Here is a 19,248-nt window from a genome sequence, read left to right on the forward strand (position 1 = left end):
ACACACACACACAACACACACAACACACACACACACACACACACGTTCTATGTCAAAGTCAGACGTTAAATGATAAAAATGATATTTTTGGACTATACATTAGTTAAAGTTGCATCGGTTAAAAGGTGTCATGACCGTTTCTCTCTCCAGCAGGGGGCCTCTGTTGCCTGTATTAACCTTTGATTAAACATATTAATATTTGATTAAGACATATTTAGTTTGGTGTTTTTGAGTGATCGTGGATTAAAATAAAATAAAGGAGAGCTGAGAAGAGTTGCGCTTCATTAAAAATGAAACTTTTAGTTTTTTTTTTAAACACAGGTTAATATTTAGCTTCAAATGTAGAATTCATTTTATTGCTAAATCAAGACATAATTTTCTTTTTTCATGTAAGTTTTTCAGGTCACAGAGGCTGAAATGTCACCATGCCCTCTGCTCCTCCTCTGCCCCTCTCCTCCTCTCCTCTCCTCTCCTCTCCTCTCCTCTCCTCTCCTCTCCTCTCCTCTCCTCTCCTCTCCTCTCCTCCTCTCCTCCTCCTCTCCTCTCCTCTCCTCTCCTCTCTCCTCTCCTCTCCTCTCCTCTCCTCTCCCCTCCTCCTCCCCTCCCTTCCCCTCCCCTCTCCTCTCCTCTCCTCCCTCCTCTCCTCCTCTCCTCTCCTCTCCTCTCCTCTCCTCTCCTCCCTCCTCTCCTCTCCTCTCCTCTCCTCTCCCCGCTCCCCTCCTCTCCTCTCCTCTCCTCTCCTCTCCTCTCCTCTCCTCTCTCCTCCTCTCCTCCCTCCTCCTCCTCTCTCCCTCCTCCTCTCCTCTTCCTCTCTGTCTCTCCTCTCCTCCCCTCCTCCTCTCCTCTCCTCTCCTCTCCTCTCCTCTCCTCTCCCTCTCCTCTCCTCTCCTCCTCTCCTCCTCTCCCCTCCTCCTCTCCTCCTCCTCTCTGTCTCTCCCAACCCCTCCTATCACTGAATCTGCTGAATTCCATCTGTCCTCTTTCCCATCCTCATTCTTCTTCAAAGAGCAGGAGGAGGAGAATAAAACTGGCCTTGAGGGCTCACTCCCAAGTCACAATATCGCACACACACGCTCACACCACACACACACACACCACACACACACACACACACACACACACACGCACACACACAGAAAGACCTACAGAAGTCAGACGAAATAGCATTTAAACTTATTTATAAGAGAGTGACTGGAGAATTCCCACGTGGACTAAAACCCAGTCCAGCTTGTTTATTTGTTTCCTCCTATAAGGAAAAAAGGGACTTTTTCACCACTTTTTTCATGGAATCTTTCAAGGAGAAAAACAACATCCCAAAAAGTAGATTCAGAAGTGTTTCTTGTTCGTGCAGCGATGATATAAAAGAGCCATGTCACATATTCCGTTTGAACTCTCTCTCTGCCCCAACACCCCCCCCCCCACACACACACACCCACCCACACACACACACCCACCCACACACACACACCTTTCCGTTTCACCCTGCTCTGAACCCTTCCTCTGTCCCCTGTGTAGAAGCGCAACAAACACGTGCACAGCGCTGGTTCCTGGAGCGCTGCACCATTGCTCACCCACTCAGCCACCCTGTGTCCTGTCGCCCTTTTACGCCCCCTGCATCCCCCCAAACACACACACACACAACACACACACACACACACACACACACACACACACACACACACACACACAACACACACACACACACGTCAGCCCCTCTGCTACACTCAGGTTTCACCAGTGCTGACACACACCAACCTTTTAACGGCAGCCTTCAGCTCGGACCTGCGTTAAAGGAGCAACACTAAAGGTTCACCAGGGTTCCTCTTCCTATTTCCCTATTTTAGGGCTGCCGTCAGGTAACATGTTCCCCTTTAATAAAGAAATGGAACCATAACACACAAGGAACTGTTGGCCATTTTGCAGAAACCAGGCCTCCAGGATCTCCTTTAGCTCAGGTGTTTGTGTCACACCTGAAGGCGGAGGCCACTTTAGACATGGACTCCGGGTCACCTCCCCACCGCCTGCAACATAAACTTTAGAGAGTTGAAATGAAAGTGCTGGCGCTGCCGTGAAGCTTCACAGGCCACTCTAATCCCGTCTGCGTCTGCGGCGGTGAGCTGGGCTCCAGGATTACTTTCTGTCAGCAGCGTGACAGCTGTGCGCATCTGGCCGCATCGGGGCCTCTTACAGCTCAATCCACACATCGTTCCGCCGGTTGTCTGGGCCTCCGGACTCGCTGCCACTGCTCACCTCATTACCGACAGAGCCGCACCTCCAAATGTCTGACTAACATCTAAATCCCGCTCTGCGGATTGGGGGTCAGGAGCAGCGGTGCGGGGATGCGGGGGGAAAGGAGATCCGGGAGCACGGGTTCACGCACGGCCCTTTATTTAGAATCTGTAGAGTCGGGGTGGGGCTGGAACCGTCTCGTTGTGCCTGTGGAATCATCATTTTAGTTTAAAAAAAATTAATAATTTATATATATATATATATAATATATATATATATATATTATATATTAAATATAATATATATATACACATACATACATACATACATACATACACACACACACACACACACACATATATATATAATTTATTTAATTTTATATATATATATAGGCGTGTGTATGTGTTTATATACACACAGGGTATGTGTGTGTGTGTATGTGTGTGTGTTTATATACACACATAGGGTATATATATATATATGTGTGTGTGTGTGTGTGTGTGTGTGTGTGTTTATATACACACATAGGGTATATATATATATGTGTGTGTGTGTGTCTGTGCATCGCTCACGGGCTGAAATAGCTTCATTTAATTTTGATGCCTTGATTTGTTTTTCCTCTGAATGTACAAAGTTCTTTCTGCTTTTGCATCGCGACACTTCGACCCTTCTTAGTTCCTCTGTTCACATATCGGATGAATCCAGTGACTCTTCCGGCTCCAACATCAGGATCTACACTTTTCCTATGAATTTGCCCGTTTTAAAGGAGCAATTATTTGCCTTGATTACACAGCAACTGATGAATGAAATGATCCTTTAATCACGAACCACCTCTAACAGCTGAACAGTCGTTGCATTTGAATCGCTTGATCATTTTAAAATTAAAAATACAATTGGATTGTTACTTCTTTTGAAAGTATCTAAGACGTTGTGTTTATAAAATCCACAAAGTTTGTATCCATCCACCTTATTTATTATTGAACTGAGATGTGTGTGTGTGTGTGTGTGTGTGTGTGTGTGTGTTTTCCTGCTTTAAGAATTTAATGCATGATGGTTTTATTCCACATCACAATGGTTTTTGAACCCGTGTTTCTACATTTAGCCTCTTCGACTGTCAAATAAATAATTGACAACTGATCAGATTTTTAGGACGTAAAATGTGAAAATGTCGGACAAATTGAAGACAAATTTTGTTGGAAACTTGTTGATCGATCTCGCATTATTATGAGCCATAAATTGTGAACACCCTGGAACATTAGATTTATTTTGTGTGTGTTAAATGTTGGTTAAGTGTTTAACCTTAGTTTAAACTCCTACACAGAGGTTAGCGGCAAATTTAGAAACGCGGGGGAATGACTTGTGGGAATTGAGTTGAATCAAGGACAAACGAGGGAATGAATAACATAAACACTTGAGATGTGCAAAGGAATGTTATCAATAACTGTCCCTAATTTTTACAAGAGAAGTAAGTTTTAGTGGTGAATTTCTGTTGAAATTGAAGTTTCAAGATTGGTCGTAAAGTGCCATCTAGTGTTGCATTTTTATACAACCGTTTGACTTAAAATTTCACTTAAATTGCATTTTAACTAAAATGTAATAGCAAAAAATAAGTAAATAAATACATTACCAAATATTACGAAAACAAAATAAACCCATTATTATACATCCGCTGCTATTATAGTTAATTAGATTTCATTGATTTTATTCATATATATGTATTTTCATTGGATTCTTCTATTTTTCAAAAAAGGCTCGTGCACGCTGTTGCAAAGTAAATTAACAAATACTAAGTAGAGAATTTACGCCATTTAATGAGTAATACATAAAAACTACATATCCCATGAGCACCCGAGGGTTGAAAGTCAGAATTCGTGTCGCATCGATGAGGTCACAACAAAGATGGCGGCGCTCGGTACGGCGCGTTGTCTGTTACGGAGTTTCTCTCGAATGAAAAATGCTCATAAAAGCAAGCATGTGTCGCTTCCATGTTGCACCAGGACTCTGTGTAATGGAACACAAGATACCGGTATGTATTAATTCATTGCCTATTATCCTCATTTGTGTGTTTTCTCAACTATAGCTCCGACCTTGCTTCATGGTGATCTGGCTTCGACAAACGTCCTTAACAGTTCCGACACTTTGGAATTGTTTTGAACGGTGATTGCGATACAAACCTTGCTTTTAATTTACGAATAAATACAACCGCAAAACTTCTGATTCGTGTGATATCTCAAAAGCCCCGTTATCAAATGTTATTGCAGGGGGGTTTGGGGGGACGCTAACCATGCATCCTCGCACACAACCTTGTATAAACACGTAATTTTGCGCTTGATTCGTGCATGTATTTAACCATTGTCTCCCTGGATCAGACATCCCTCAGCCCAAGTTCACAGATCCAGCTGTGCAGGACATCCTCACCAGGCTCACGGGGCTGGACCTGCAAAAAGTATTCCGACCGATCCAGCAAGAATTGAAGCCACCCAAATATAAACTCATGACGGACGAGCAACTGCAGCAGGTGAAGGAACTGTTGCATCAACTCACGCTCAACAGCGTAATAATCATCATTTTCTGTCATCCTAGGCAATAGAATCTGCCAAAGAACAGGCAAAGAACTTGTTGAAGATGCCTCCCTTTTTACCGGAGAGGAAGCCCATCGTTGATGTGTTGTCTGAGGATAAGTTCCTGGATGGCATGGATACCGCCAAGCATGTCTTCACGGACATCACCTACAACGTCCCACATAGGGTATGATGTGTTTATAACTGCTATCCTAATATGGCCTGAGAAAATAGTTCCTAAGGTTCCTTATTGACAGTCAGTGGTTACTGTTTTAGATGATGCTCCTTTTTGCAGGTTGCATCCTGGCTAGATTGTTAGCATTTAACATTTTGAATGTTTACTTCTTCAGGAAAGGTTTATTGTTGTGCGGGAGCCAAATGGGGTCCTCAGGAAGGCGACGTGGGAGGAGAGAGACAGACTTATTCAGGTGTATTTCCCCAAACAAGGGCGACAGCTCACGGTACCTCTCATCTTCCAGGAGCAGAACCTCAAGGTAGGAAAAATCTGATCATGTATCATTATTCCTTCGCCCAGCTCAACATTCCAGGTAAGAGAAGGAGCTCAACACGATTCTGTTTTTCATTTACAGACGGTATTTTCTCAGGACCACCACGAACATGTCCTGAACCTCTGTCTGGCCCAGTTTGAACCGGACTCTGCAGACTACATCAAGGTACTATATAGTTTGTGTCACTAAGATGTAACGAGGATAAAAAGAGGATTTGTACATCTGCAGCGTTGAATTTGTTCTTGTGTGTTGTCATCTTCAGGTACATACGGTCACGTATGAAGACTTGGACAAGCATGGCAAATATGAGCTGCTCTACTCCACCAGGCACTTTGGGGGCATGGTGTGGTATCTGGTCAGAGCTCGTAGGGTAGACGGGCTCATCGTGGACATGCTGCAGAGGGAACGGTGGGTTTCTGTGGTGCGGTGGGGCTTTAGCCATGAATATCTGTTCTATACAATATCAAAAATCTGTCGTGCTGCAGTTGCGCCTGTGACTTCCTCCCCTGTTCTTTTGTGCTCTTTTTTCCCAGACTCCAGGATGCCGCGAGCCTTGTGTCACTCTTCCATATGATCCACCCACACAGCGACTCGGCTCAGGAGGCTGCCAGGCAGCAGGCCGCCGGCACGGACCTGCTGAAGGTGAGGACAGCAGCCTTAACAAAGAGGGTCCCAGCAGAGGTCGGAGATAAATGTCTGTTGTGAGGGTCAGAAATGGTCCGTGGAAAAAAATCACATCCTGGGGGTATTAGAGTCAGCGGGGCTCTGTTGAGGTCAAGTCAAGGCCGATTCATCTAAGGTTTCCCTTTCAAGAGGTTTGGGTTAGTCTCTAGCGTGGGAAGTGCGAGGCCAAACCTGGGACACATCAGGTCCTATTAGCCTTCACATCCTTTTGGCCTTGAAGCGGTGAGGAGGGGCATTGAGAATGACAGCCATTTAATGTGAGGGGATAGCAGCGGGAGGCGCGGGTGTGTGTCTGCTGCACACACCATCGCACGAGGCCTCTCCTTTAGTCACGCTTAATTGTGCAGCACAAACTTGGCTGCCTTTTATTGACTTTTCCATTAGGATCATTAATACTGGCATTGTCCTGTGAGAATCTTTTCTCATTGGGCTTTGCCCTGAGCTCGTTATGCTGACCTTTGACCCTTGTTCCTCTCAGATCTACGCCCAGAGGGAGTCCCAGCGGGCTGGTTACATTGAGCTCGCCCTGCAGGCGTATGAACAGACGGAGGCTACGAGCACCGGAGCCTGACCGACCCCGTCCGGAACAGAACTAGACCCTGATTCACCCTCGGTGAAGAAACCAGAGCATCAACGTTGGGGTCGACTGGGGAAAAACGTCTTTTTCACGTGTCTTTCAGTTTGTGTATTTCTTTACAGTTTGGGAAATTAAACTAGAATATGTGTAAGTTGACTAATGTACATAAAAACCTGACAACAAAGCCTGCTGTGTCACACACGAGACAGTCAGACCGAGTGGCCCGATGGTTTTGGTTGACCCACACTGACGGTAAAAAGCCTAAAGTCTCAGATTAGCATCACATACAAAAGTTAAAAACTCCTGGAACATTTCTTGCTCCTTTGGTGTAAAATGCTAAAAACGGTGGCCTGTTTACTTCCTGTTCACCATCCAAGTTGCTATTTAACGGAGGAGCTCGGGGACAGATGTGTTCGGTACCAGATGTTTGCCCTGCTGCTGATGGTTCTCCCACATCTGGAGCATCTGCGAGGCCACTGGATACGGTGCCTGCTGTTCGTCTTCATGATCGGGGCGGCAGAGATGTGAACTGATGTTCAGAGGAAGCTGAGCCCTAATTTTGTTCCCCTTCGTTCCCCTCGTGAAGCCTCGGCGTTTAGTCACAGTTGGAATAGTCAGAACCGGGCTCCTCCGCAGGGAAACCCGACAGATTGAGGAACACTTTGTACTTTGGAAAAGTGTAATCTTAGACATGATGACCAGGGAATAAACATGATTTAATCCTGAAAACATTTCAATAATTCATCCTAAAACTGGGGCATTTTTAAAGTTTTTCTGCATGGTTTTCGGGTAAAATCAGCCTTTTCCTCACAGAAGTTTTCAGGTTCAGCTCTGGGTGGGGGTTCTGTAGCAGACCCGACCCGGTCCAGGCTCCCCCGAAGACCTGGGAACAGGTTCTGATGGGTTGGGGCTGAGCATCAGCTGCCCTCTGAAGGGCCTGAACCTGAAGGTGGATTCAGCAGAAGCTCCGGACGTTCCAGTCTGGCTCAACAAGCCAATATTTCTCTTTCTATATAAATTATATTGTTTTATAGAAGGATTCTATATCATCTCTCGCTCCTGTATAGACAGCAATGAGAATATGAAGGCCAGATTGCACACCGTGTGTGTGTGTGTGTGTGTGTGGACTTGGCAGACATCAACAACACAAGTGTGTGTGCGGGGGGCTGCTGAGGTGGCAGCCAACACTTGTAATCCTACATAATCCCGAGCTTGGTGCTGACACTCATGGTCCAGGCTAAACTGGCATTTTGTGTTGTGCCAACTGGAGCCCCCCCACGCCAAAGATTATCGGGGGGGGGGGCATGACCCTCAACAGTGCGAGGCTCTCAGGCACTGGAGGAGGTCTGCCCTGGCGCCTGCACTGAAACAGAAACACTTTCTTCATTGCACAGCAGCGTCACACCGATGCCAGTGAAGCAGCTTGATTGTATTTGGCTGCACAAAGTGTGCACGTTTCCCCGTGCACATTAAAGCTCCTGTCCCACTTTTGATGTCGCTCTCTTCTTCAGATCAAACAGTGTTTGGATTCCGCTTATCGGTCCGCACAGGTGAAACTGGGATTCTGGGGAGGGAAAAAATAAAACACGGAGCCGGAATCATTCGCACGATGATTACGTCATTAGGGGAGCGGGCAGATTCAGCCCAGATGTTTGCCTGATGCTCTTTAATGTGGGGAAAGGTAAGAAAAATGGAGGATCTTCTCCTCCGATCCGAGAAACGTCTCAAAAATCTGCATCAATGCTGCGACTGTCTTTAAGGTGTGTTGCGTTGCAAACGTGTGCTTTTATTTTGAAGTCTTGGTTTTACGCGATTCACCTTGTTGAAGTGAATCTCTAAATTCTGGAGGACCTTCGGTGTTGACGTGACACTAGCCCCGCCCCTAATGTGCTACACCTGTCTTCCATTGCCTCTGCGTTTGCAGCCCCGCTGTTCTTCCAAGTTTTCCTCATGTTTTGGTGTCCTCAGGGACCTCTCCTTGGATTTTGCCTGGATTTTGGATTTTGGCTGACCTCAACAAGTGAGTGGTGACAGAAAAGATGATGAACTTGAAAACAATAAATGCAGCAAAGTTGCTAACGCTTGCAAGGCCCGTCTGCAGAAACACAGGAGAACCAGAGGAGTCTTACATCTTTTTACTATTACACCATGAACAGGCGGTCATTTGCAACACAGGGGGCAGATGGGCAGCTTCCATCTCAAGCCGCTTTCTTAAATACTTGCTTGCAGACTTTGTCGAGAGCAGTGATCTCCTGAAAGAAAGGCAACAGAAACCTTTAGACGTTGCTGCGTGATGCAACGACTTCGGCCTCGGTTGTGTAACGGGGCAATTTCCTCATTTACTGGAGAGAACTGCTCTGATCTCTCGCACGATCACACTGATGGATTTCTTTGTGTCCTCACCAGGTGAAGGAGGTCTCCTTCTATCCACTGTTTCCATCCGCGGTTGGCCTTCTCCCCCCTCTGAACACACACCAGCTTGTCTCCGTCCCAGGTAACCAGCGTCTGTCACCAGCACACGAGCAAACGCACTGTTTAACGGCTACTTCCTGTTCGCTGGCTCCTGAAAGCTTCCCCCCCTCACATACCATGACCTTTCGGTTGTCCAGGGCCTTCGTCTGCTCCTCAAATTCCTCCCCGATTGTGAAGTTGACCTCGTAGTTTCTGAACGTGCTCAGGGTCTGGGTCTCGAACTTGTCTCCTTTCTGGACGATCACCTTTGTCTGGTGCAGGTGGGACGCGATCTTTCTGGTGGCGAAGTCGATGTCTGGAAACACACACGCGAAAAAATGACCTCCTCTCCCATTCAGAAAGGTTCTAAATGAGTCCCCCCCCCCCCCACACCAACCCTGGAAACATCCAAAGACAACCATGCATTCATTCCCCCAGTTAGATATTCACATCCCATTTGCCTTCAAGTGGGAATTCATTTTCTCCCCATCAGTCTTCGGAATGAGGGTATTTTATGCTGTAAATAATATTTCTTTTGGCCAATTTACATACGGATGCCAGTTTGCTCTCCCCAGTGGGGGTGAGGTGCAGCCAGGATTTCACCGGTGGTGTTTTATAAGATGCAGATTGGGCCGTGAATACAGGGAGCATTTCAGGACCGATCCATGATGGGCCCAGCTTCCCTCCCTCCGCTCCCTCACCCACAGCCTGGAACGCTCTTTCTCTCCCCCGTGTCAGGATCAGAACAATCCTGGAGGGAGCGGATCAATATTTATTTTGCATGAAAGCAGATAGCAGCCGCTCGGGGGGGGGAGAAGGGTAATCTGAGCTGACAGCGGCTCGATGAGGGAACGGAGCGGTGCTACATCCTACCTTCCTACCTTCCTACCATCCTACCTTCCTACCATCCTACCGTCCCACCTTCCTACCATCCTACCATCCTACCTTCCTACCATCCTACCATCCTACCGTCCTACCTTCCTACCTTCCTACCTTCCTACCTTCCTACCGTCCTACCTGTCCTAGATCTTTAGCTCACCCCTCCTGTTGGTGGTCACATCTTCTGATGCACCTCCTCACTTCTACTCTCATCCACACTGCAGAGACTTATCCAGCAGAAGGACACTTACCGAGGGCTTTCATGACCTCCTCGAAGTTCTCGTTGGTCACCATCTCCCACCGTCCGTTGTAATCTGCCGGCATTTTGACTGATGTGTGGAGAAGGTAGCAGCTTGTGTTTGGACTGGTTAGTAAAAGAGAGAGAGAGTACGAGGGCCCAGCCCTTTATATATAGTATGGTGTGTGTGTGTGTGTGTGTGTGTGTGTGTGTGTGTTGTGTGTGTGTGTGTGTGTGTGTGTGTCAACCAAAGGACAGGGTTCACTTGATAATATCCTGTCTAGAGTGCTTGTGTGTGTGTGTGTGTGTGTGTGAGTGCATACTTGTGTACATGAACTTGGTACACAGTGAGCACAGTACACAATTTCAGCCAATAGCTGGAAAGAAGGTTCAGTTCTAAAGGTTAGACTGCAGGTTTGACTTGTGGATACATAATTTAAAGATACATGGTGCTGGTTCCTCTCCCCACTTCCTCTGAGCAGCCGGCTGAGGCCATTACTCTAATGTAGTGGAGATGGGGAAGAGCAGGGAGTGTGGATCAGCGCTATCTCCATTTCTTAGACCTTTCTGGTGCGCAATAATTTGTCTTTAAAGTTCATATCAAGGAACAAAGTTCAGGGTGAGAAATTGTGCTGACTCAGGTGGAACTCCAGGCCAGTATTTCTACCCAAATAATCCCCTTTTTTGTGTGGAATAGTTCCAAAAATGCACGAATTCAAGCAAATTAAGACCTGAAATATCGTGAAGTGACAATACATACATTTTCCTACATTTGGATTAGCTCGTCTATACGCTTCAACCTAACTTACTCATGTGGATCCATCAAAGGTCAGGGCGCTAATCTGGACAGTCACTTATCAAAGCAGATAAGATGCTCGAATATTCAACAATCCTTATCTAGCTGTGCACAATCGCAAGAATACAAAGTGTAAATGTCATTTGTGTCTCCATTTTATGCTCGTTTGCTTTGTGGAACAACCAGTAAGGTCATTGGAGGTTATTGATTCGAAAAACAACTATTATTTATCATTTATCATCGAAGATGTGTCGTGATAAAGCAGCTGAGAAGTTTTAAGATCTACTCTTTGTGAATGACTGGGATGCTCGTACAGAACTCTGAAGTTCCAATATATCCAAACGTTACTGGAGATTAAAATGAAACCCTAATAAGCCAGTGTTGCTGTTGTTAAACACTAGCGTAAGTGTCTCCAGTGAATTTTGATTTAAATTAAGTCCTCTGGATGAAAAATGGTGAAGCAAAAGCACCAAACTTAGCAGATTCTTAAACAGCGACATTTCCCCCATCTCACCGCACGGGGGCAGTGTTGCTTCACACAAATCTGCTGCCGGAAGAGGCGACGACACCTCGAAAACAGCCTCAACACACGTTATTGTGTGATAAAAGCTGGGGTGACAGGCAGCCATCTGGTTGACGGCCGGGCAGAAACGAGCTCTCGGCACTTTGTTTTGTCTGCTGGTTTTCAGGGAATTTGTAATTTGTGCCAAACAGGTCAGAGGTAGGAAATAATTACAGCAAACATCAAAACGTGCACCTTAATTAGTGTTCCTGAGTAAAATGACAGTCCTATTAAAAAGATGAAGTATTTCTAATTCACAAACACACATGCTGGCAAACACAGAAGCTCATAAACTTATGCAAATGCAATTAGGCTGGCTTTAATAATTCATGACGGTAAATTCATTTTTAATTCATGCTAATTCAAACGTAACGGCCCCTCCTCTGTGTGATCACCTCTCACACGCGCACCAGCAGGCTTACACATGCTGCGCTGGCACGTTTGTCGCCGGTTCCGAGCGGACCCCCGGCATCTTCTGGGTCCGCACCTCGCAGCGCTCCTGCAGGCTTCTTAAAGAAGACGTGTCTGATGATATGTGCCGCCTCTTCCTTTAAAAAAATACCAAATCTAGCGGTCGACGGGCTGTGAAATAGTCCCGCGTTTCTATTTCCTACACAAATCATTCCTCCCTCGGAGAGCGGAGGCTTTTTATCCCTCCATCTCAGTGGGATCTCTTAAACGCAAGCTGTTGTGCACGGCGCCGGCATGCTGCGTCGCTCTCCACAATACAGCTTCCATATCCTGTGTGATTCAATTCAATTTGCTTCATTAGACCGGCATTGAAAGCACTGTATCACTAAGCCTCCACGTCGCTCTGCAAGTACCCCAGTGCCCCCCCCATCTCTTCCTCCTCCCTGTTGTTTCAGAACATCAAAGGTTAGATTAATCATAATCCTCCCAGGAAACAAAGCTTCCTTATGGAACCCTCGTCGTAGCTTTCAGCGGTGGTTAGATGTTGCCATATACGTCCATCCCACATATGGACTCTTAAGTCTCGCTGTGCATTGATGTCCCGGGGAATTGAAAAGGACCCTGCATTTCCACACAATTAAATGATTCCCTCCCTCCCTCCCTCCCTCCCCTGTGTATAGAAGCAAAGGAAGCTCAGCAGTGGTGTTACATGCACGACAAGATGAGCAGTTGGTGTGGAGCAAACACAGATGGAGTGTCAGCCTACACACACACACACACACACACACACACACACACGCCGTATACAGAAAATTACCTTTTCATAGTCAATAACCTTTACCATTTCACAGAGAGAACAAAAGACGGGCCACTGCCGGACCATTTTGTGACCCGTGTTGTGTGTTTGTGTTGTGTGTTTAGGAGCAACACACACCGGGCAAAAATAGAAAGGCAACGCTTTTCATGGGCTGAACTGGAAGATCTACGACTTTTTCTGTACGCGGAGGCCCGTTTCTCTCCAGCGTCCTCCATAAATCTGTCTAAATGTGCGTTATTGAGCCGGGCTCATCCATCCGCCGGGCAGATGTGGCGCAGCACGATGCTGATCAGACAGTGTGATTATTGCACAGGTGCGCCTCACAACAACAGGCCTCTGGAACCTGCAGCTTTAGCACGCAGCAGCGCCACAAAGGCCACTATGAGGGAGCTTGAACCTGGCCTCCGGCTGCAGGGGTGCTGCCGGAGCTGTTGACCATCAATGGGAAACTCCTGTCCTGACCACGAGCCATCTCCAAAGGTGTTCCAGAGAACCTGGCGGTACGTCCAGCCAGCCTCACAAGCTCCCACCAGGTGTTCCCAGGACCTCCAGCACCTCCAAAACCGCCCCGGCCCAACAGCTGCCGCATTGATCCGCCTGCATCAAAGAATTCCCACCTTCATGCCCGTCGTCCTCATCGGGATTGAGGAAGCAAATATTCCCACTGGCTGGCGTCTGTGGAGAGATGTTGCCTTCACAGATGGATCCTGGTGGTGAGGGCTGACGTCAGGATGGTGGTGGTGGGGTCGTGCTGAGGCCCACCTGGGAGACGGATGGATGAGCCCGGAATTAAACAGTTGTGAATAACATTTGGGAAAAATTCAAGTTTAGTTTGTGGGAAAGTTTTAGATCATTGAATTCAGCTCATGAAAAATGGGGCCAAACAAAAGTGTTGCCTTTATACTTTTGTTCGCTGTAAAAGGTTTTGCGGGTCAATACAGGGAACCGGCTCGGGCGCTGCCGCCACTTCCTGGCAGCGAGTTACCTGTGGAGACCTATTCTGTGTTAAGGTCACATGTTTCCAGGCCTTTCAGAGGAACGTGTTCTGTGTCGTGTGTTGTGTGCAGCCCTCTTATGAATGTATTTATGGGCCATAAGTGCTCGCCTTTGGTGCTGCTCCGTTTATGCATGCTAAACTGCCGCCTGTGTAGACCAGCGGCGCTCCGCTCAACGCCCACTTTGATCTGACCTCTGCAGGCCAGTTCTTCTCGCCCCGTTCAAGGGCGCATATATTAAATTCCACGTTCCACCTCTCTGGGCGCGTCTGCGTGCTCTGACGGGTTAAACCCCAACCACCAGTGTTCGGCACCAGACTCCATGCAGAACATGTCGGAACGGGAGATCTTTGCCCTTCTTTGGGGTCTTGTTTGAGCCTGAAACTACAGAGTGGAGATGACAGCGGTAAATATTTCATGTTTTCCTCACGGTGATCCCGTACGGTCCCGTGTTTTTCCACAGAAACCTTCGGCAAGAGTGGGACTGATTGCAGGAGCCCGGGAAGCTCTGTATTTCTCTATTTTTTTGCTTCTCGGCTCCAAAATAGGACTGGATGGCGATGCATAATGCATGGGACTTCCTGTGTGGAGCTGGAAAGGACTGTGGGTCCTGGGGGATCAGCCGGGGGGAAAAAAAGAGTGTCCAGATTCACATTCTGCAGCGTGGAGCCCGGACACGTCAATGGGGGGGAGATGGAGGAAAAAGATTGGTTTGCCCCCGTCCTCGCTGTTGTGCCGCTGCGTCCTGGTAAAGATTCCTATACATTCCAGCTTCCTGTAACACCTGAGAGACGAGGAGCGCTCTTCCATGTTCCAGAGCGTATTTATAGAAACACACTTGTGGTGTTTGCTGTTGTGTTTGCTGACTGGGGGGGGGGCGACGGTCCCCTCATCACTTCGTACAGATCCGACGTTTTCATCTGCAGCTATTTTTCTCCCCGGAGCTTCAGTGGGCATTAAAGTCACGCGCTCGCCGTTTGATTTATCAGCTCTGATCGGCCCGCGTCAACAGTTTTTCACTGCGTAATGTTTCAATCTCAGCCAAGTGCTCAAATGCATTTAAACTGCTATTTTGCGTTCTGGCTGTCACCCGATTCTGGTGCCAATATTCAACGACGTCAAAAACAAATGGGCTCAAAGGTGCATTTTTAGTCTGGTGTGGTCGGCACTGAGAGCGGCGCCGTCACGTTTCCTGTCAAACTCCACGTATTTCTCTGTTTGTGGAGGCGGTCGCTCCTCCGATCGATACCGTGTCCGTGCGGATGCTGTTGGACATCCGTTGCTTCTATGGGAAAGCCAATTTATCTACACTGGGAGATGCCAGGAGGTCCGGAGCTAATTAACTTTTAAGCATAACCAGGTTACGTTCTGATAGCATTTCCAGCCACACACAGCGCATCCATCAGAGTGCTGTAAAACGCATTAAGATTCTTTTAGGGGAAATCTTCAAGCAGAGGTGACCCGAATTCAGCTGGAATGGAGCCACTGGTGGGACTGGAAGCCTGTTCTGGGCCATTCCGGTCCATCTGGGGAGGAACGGCTGGGGTCGCGTTTGCCCCGTCCACAGAAACGGGGGAGAAGGGTGGAAGGAAGCATGACAGCAGCGTTAGCGTAGCATTGTTGCATCACAGCTTTTCCTCTCCGGAGCGGCGGCGAAGATCGCCACGGCCTCCGCTGTGAGACGCAGGGGTGGAATTAGAAAACTTTGGCCCAGGTTCACATTTAATTTCTTTTAGTTATTTGGCCTTTCCGCTTGCAAGGCTTTCAATCTGCAAAGCCTTCGGGGGGTCCAGATTATCTCTTTGGTTTGGAGAAAATGAACTGAGCTGGAAGCTACATTACTTCCCCCGCCTGATGCCAGCTAATTTTTCCCACACTGCCATTAGCTGGCTGAAGCCATTTGGAAATGCACAGTGGAGTGTTTCCTGTTCATCACCGAGTGCCTGGCGTTCCTTCAGTCAATTATCAGCAGAGCTGCTGCCGTGTGATAATTCACGCCCGGGGTCGAGTCTCTGCACCAGGGAGGACGTGCGAGGGACGATCCCATGGATGTTCATGGAGAAATCCTCCAACCTGTCGCCCTCCGTCGGCATAGTTACATCTAGAGGTGAAACCATGGTGGTTTTCAGGGTGTAAAGGTTCTGTCCTCACACTGGGGGGTCAATGCCAGGGGCCCCCGGTAGGTCGTGACCCCTCGATGTGGGACGGCAGGTTCTGCTGGTTTCATGGACCGGGAGCAGGTTTGCTCCGCAACACGCGTGTGTCTGATCCGCCGGAATCAGACACGAGCGAGTGCAAACGGTTTTTAATCCACTCTTGAATTCAGACGAGGCGGCTGACTCCGGTGATCCGGCACGGCCGGCTGGATGTTTGATAACGTCTGGGCTTAAGATCACCAGCTCACAGCAGCACGGAAGCTTTCAGCCGTTCCTGGAGGAGCGCCGTGCGGAGCGCCGTGCGGAGCGTGGGGAGCTCCTCCTCCACGCTGGCGTCGGCTAAAACACACCGCGGAGCGTGGGGCAACACCTTCATGTCTGTTCAGCAGAGAGAAACCAAAAGGTTTAAGCAGATCCTCTGTCTCAACGATGGAAAGTCACCAAGCCGCGGCCGAGGTTTCCGATTCCTCTTCTCGAGGCTCGGGCGGCGGTTTGCAGACGGATTCAGTGACTTTGAAAAAAGCTTGAACCTCCAGTCACATTTGGGAGATTTCTCGCCAGATTGCTGAACTTTTCTGTATTCACAGAAATGGAAATCGAGGCCACAGCCTTCAAAACACCGAGCAACTTCAGTCTCGACAGCATTCTCAGCACTTCTGGAGCTCAGTGGAGCCAGATGACGCTAGCAGTCTCCACCAGGCAGCTCCCAACGCCCGCGTTTGGGTGTAAACATCTGCCTCACCTCTGTGGATCCGCCTCCTTTGGCCTGGTTTGGCTTCCTTTGGCCTGGTTTGGCCTCCTTTGGCCTGGTTTGGCTTCCTTTGGCCTGGTTTGGCTTTGACAGCGGTCAGGATTTCACTTCCTAACGTGAGATACAGTAGAGAGAAATGATGCTTTTTGATGCTTTAACACCAAACTGAGTTCTGGGCCCCGATATTTTGTTCCTGTTCCGGCTAAACAAGCGTGTTTCCTTCTGGTTTGACGTCGGCTGTGAAAATAAATGTTACAAAACTCTCGACCTTTATTTAAAAGTGGCTGTCAGAAGAAAAAGGCTGGACACCCCCGGTCGACGTGGCCCCCCCCCAGACGATAGGTCATCACGTATCGCTCCTGCTCACAGCCGGAGAGTATTAGTATTAGTAGTAGTAGTATTAGTATTAGTAGTATTAGTATTAGTAGTATTAGTAGTAGAACTCAACATCTGACACCTCCCGCGTTGGTGCTTTTCAACTTGACCAATGAGAAGCCATTAAAAACTCAAATACAGAGAGAGAGAGAACAATAACACACACATCAGGGCTCTGTCCCGTTCCATGTGTGGGCGCATTGTGTGTGCAGGGATGTTTCATTATGGGATGCAAAAGCCTGCAGACAATTCTTAAAGGAGATTAATTCACTGCCAGACCACCGTCAGACTAATGTAGCTCATGAACACAATCCAGACGGCAGTTGTCTCCCATCACAACATAATTTGGGGAAAACAAATTAGCAGGAGATGCTCATAATTTCCAGGATTCCTCACGGGCCTTTGCTTTAATTTGAAACGACGGAATATCCGTAGCACCGGTGCCCAGTCCCCATCCAAACGCCTCCTTTTTCCCATTTGAGTCCATTTTTCACCCCGTTTGTCTCTGATGGATGTAATGAAACCGGGAATACAGAGCAGCTTTCTGCCTGCAGACCCACTGGGCCACATTCTGGTCTGCACATGAAACAATGAACGACCCGACATCCTCCAGCTATGGTAATAACTAATCTTAACCAGCCTTTGAGGTGGTGTTAGTTTCCCAGTAAGGACTCAGAACCTGCAGAATTCAGCTGTCCTGTTTGTAAGCGAGGCTCCTAAACGCTCCGACCCACGTTGCCTCCTCCTTTATTTCACCCTTATCCATTCATCCACATTCTGCTTACTGCCACCTAGTGCCCTGGAGGTGTACTTCACTTTCTTCCATCAAGGATTTGTCTCCTAGCTGCTTCCTTCCTTCCATCTGAGACACACAGTTTTTCACCTGTTACAGTAAAAATGTTATAGTGCAGGACATAAATGACATCGCCCACATAGAAGTAAGGCCCGTGGGCTCACGATTCGCCGTCCCTCGGTGATTCTGGGTGATTCTCGGGGCCTGCGTGTGGTCGCTGTATATGTCAAACAGCATTATTCATGCTGGGCTGATTTTATGTTCCCGTTTTATTGGGTTCAAGGCTGCGATGGCTTTCCCAGATTATCGCGCGGCCAAAGTGGCACCGGACAAGCAAATGGAGGCTTTTAAATGTCACCGCTCGGTGTGGCCCTCCGCCGGTTATTCAGCTGTTTTGTTCGTACTCTTAAACCTCCATCACAGCCTCTAACCTCAATTTTCGCTCTTTCCTCGCTCTCACTGTCTCCGGCTAACATTTATTGCCAGTTACAGAGCCCATGAATAATTGATCCCGATTCTATTTAGGATCCTGACGAGGACAAATGGAACGGGCCCGCGCTGGCCAATATTTCTCCCTTCACTGCCCTAATAGAACCACTCTTCACGGCACCACCGCGGTCGCTCTCCCAGCCTTTTATGTTCTCGTCTTCCTCTTTGGTTTCCCTTCCGTCCTCGTGCCACGTAGCGTCTTTGAAGACCCCGATGCTATTTTAAGAGCTGGAATAGTTCCAGATGGTGACGAGCATTGCAGCGGCGTAGCTGCAGCAGCCTGACGGACGAGGCCGCGGCGGCTAACAGCGGCTAGCTCTCTGTGGTTTCTTTTGGTTTCAGTTGTGGATTAAATGTCATAACTTTACAGATCATCACCATTATAGAACACGTGCTCATCACAGCAGTGATGGAGCAGCATATATTCCCGACAGTGCACGTTACGTGCGTGCAGCGACCCCAGAGGTGAGGCCACCGGATGGATGCACCCTCAGAATGGAGGCTCATTAACTGCCTGCTCTGGATGGAGAGGCCAACGGTGGAAACATGGACCAACAGGTCTCAGCCGTTCGCCTCATGTCGTAATTGTCTCGTCTGTAAAATCACCGGACAGATGAGGAGCGTGCGACGACCCCGTGTCTGTGCGTGCCGGCTTTATTCCCTCCCCTCCGGCGCCGCCGCCTCCCTTCTTAATGTACACGGAGGCGTCGGTGAAACGTGCTGAGCTGACTAATGAGAGAATCATTGGGTGGGACTGTTTCCGTCTCCGCCCGATCAGAACACTGATATCGGAGCCAGCGCTGCAGCCATCGCCATGGTGATTGGCTAACAGCGATGATCTTATTTGACGACAACGCCGATATTCTTGCTTTATGGGGTCGACCGAGCGGGATCTCGTGATTCATTCCCAGCCGCACAGAGAATTAAAAACACAACTCCTCCACGGTGACGCGCCTGAAATGTTGCTGCAAT

General features: G+C 48.1%; 2 protein-coding genes across 2 annotated transcripts; one reads left to right on the top strand and one right to left on the bottom strand.

The window, feature by feature from the left end:
* Window positions 1–4,100: 4,100 nt before the first annotated feature.
* mrps22 (mitochondrial ribosomal protein S22) lies at window positions 4,101–7,292 on the top strand. The gene is made up of 8 exons (XM_057050115.1): window positions 4,101–4,258; window positions 4,602–4,750; window positions 4,816–4,980; window positions 5,144–5,287; window positions 5,384–5,467; window positions 5,565–5,710; window positions 5,836–5,944; window positions 6,465–7,292. Exons 1-8 carry the CDS (start codon window positions 4,132–4,134, stop codon window positions 6,555–6,557), a joined length of 1,017 nt encoding a protein of 338 aa, XP_056906095.1. The 5' UTR covers window positions 4,101–4,131; the 3' UTR covers window positions 6,558–7,292.
* Window positions 7,293–8,682: 1,390 nt separating this feature from the next.
* On the bottom strand, window positions 8,683–10,367 carry rbp2a (retinol binding protein 2a, cellular). The gene is made up of 4 exons (XM_057050116.1): window positions 10,145–10,367; window positions 9,152–9,330; window positions 8,967–9,068; window positions 8,683–8,815 (listed from the first exon to the last, which is right to left on the bottom strand). Exons 1-4 carry the CDS (start codon window positions 10,215–10,217, stop codon window positions 8,762–8,764), a joined length of 408 nt encoding a protein of 135 aa, XP_056906096.1. The 5' UTR covers window positions 10,218–10,367; the 3' UTR covers window positions 8,683–8,761.
* Between the last annotated feature and the right edge of the window lie 8,881 nt (window positions 10,368–19,248).

Source organism: Takifugu flavidus, chromosome 12 (genome assembly GCF_003711565.1).
Source record: "Takifugu flavidus isolate HTHZ2018 chromosome 12, ASM371156v2, whole genome shotgun sequence".
Classification (NCBI taxonomy): Eukaryota; Metazoa; Chordata; class Actinopteri; order Tetraodontiformes; family Tetraodontidae; genus Takifugu; species Takifugu flavidus.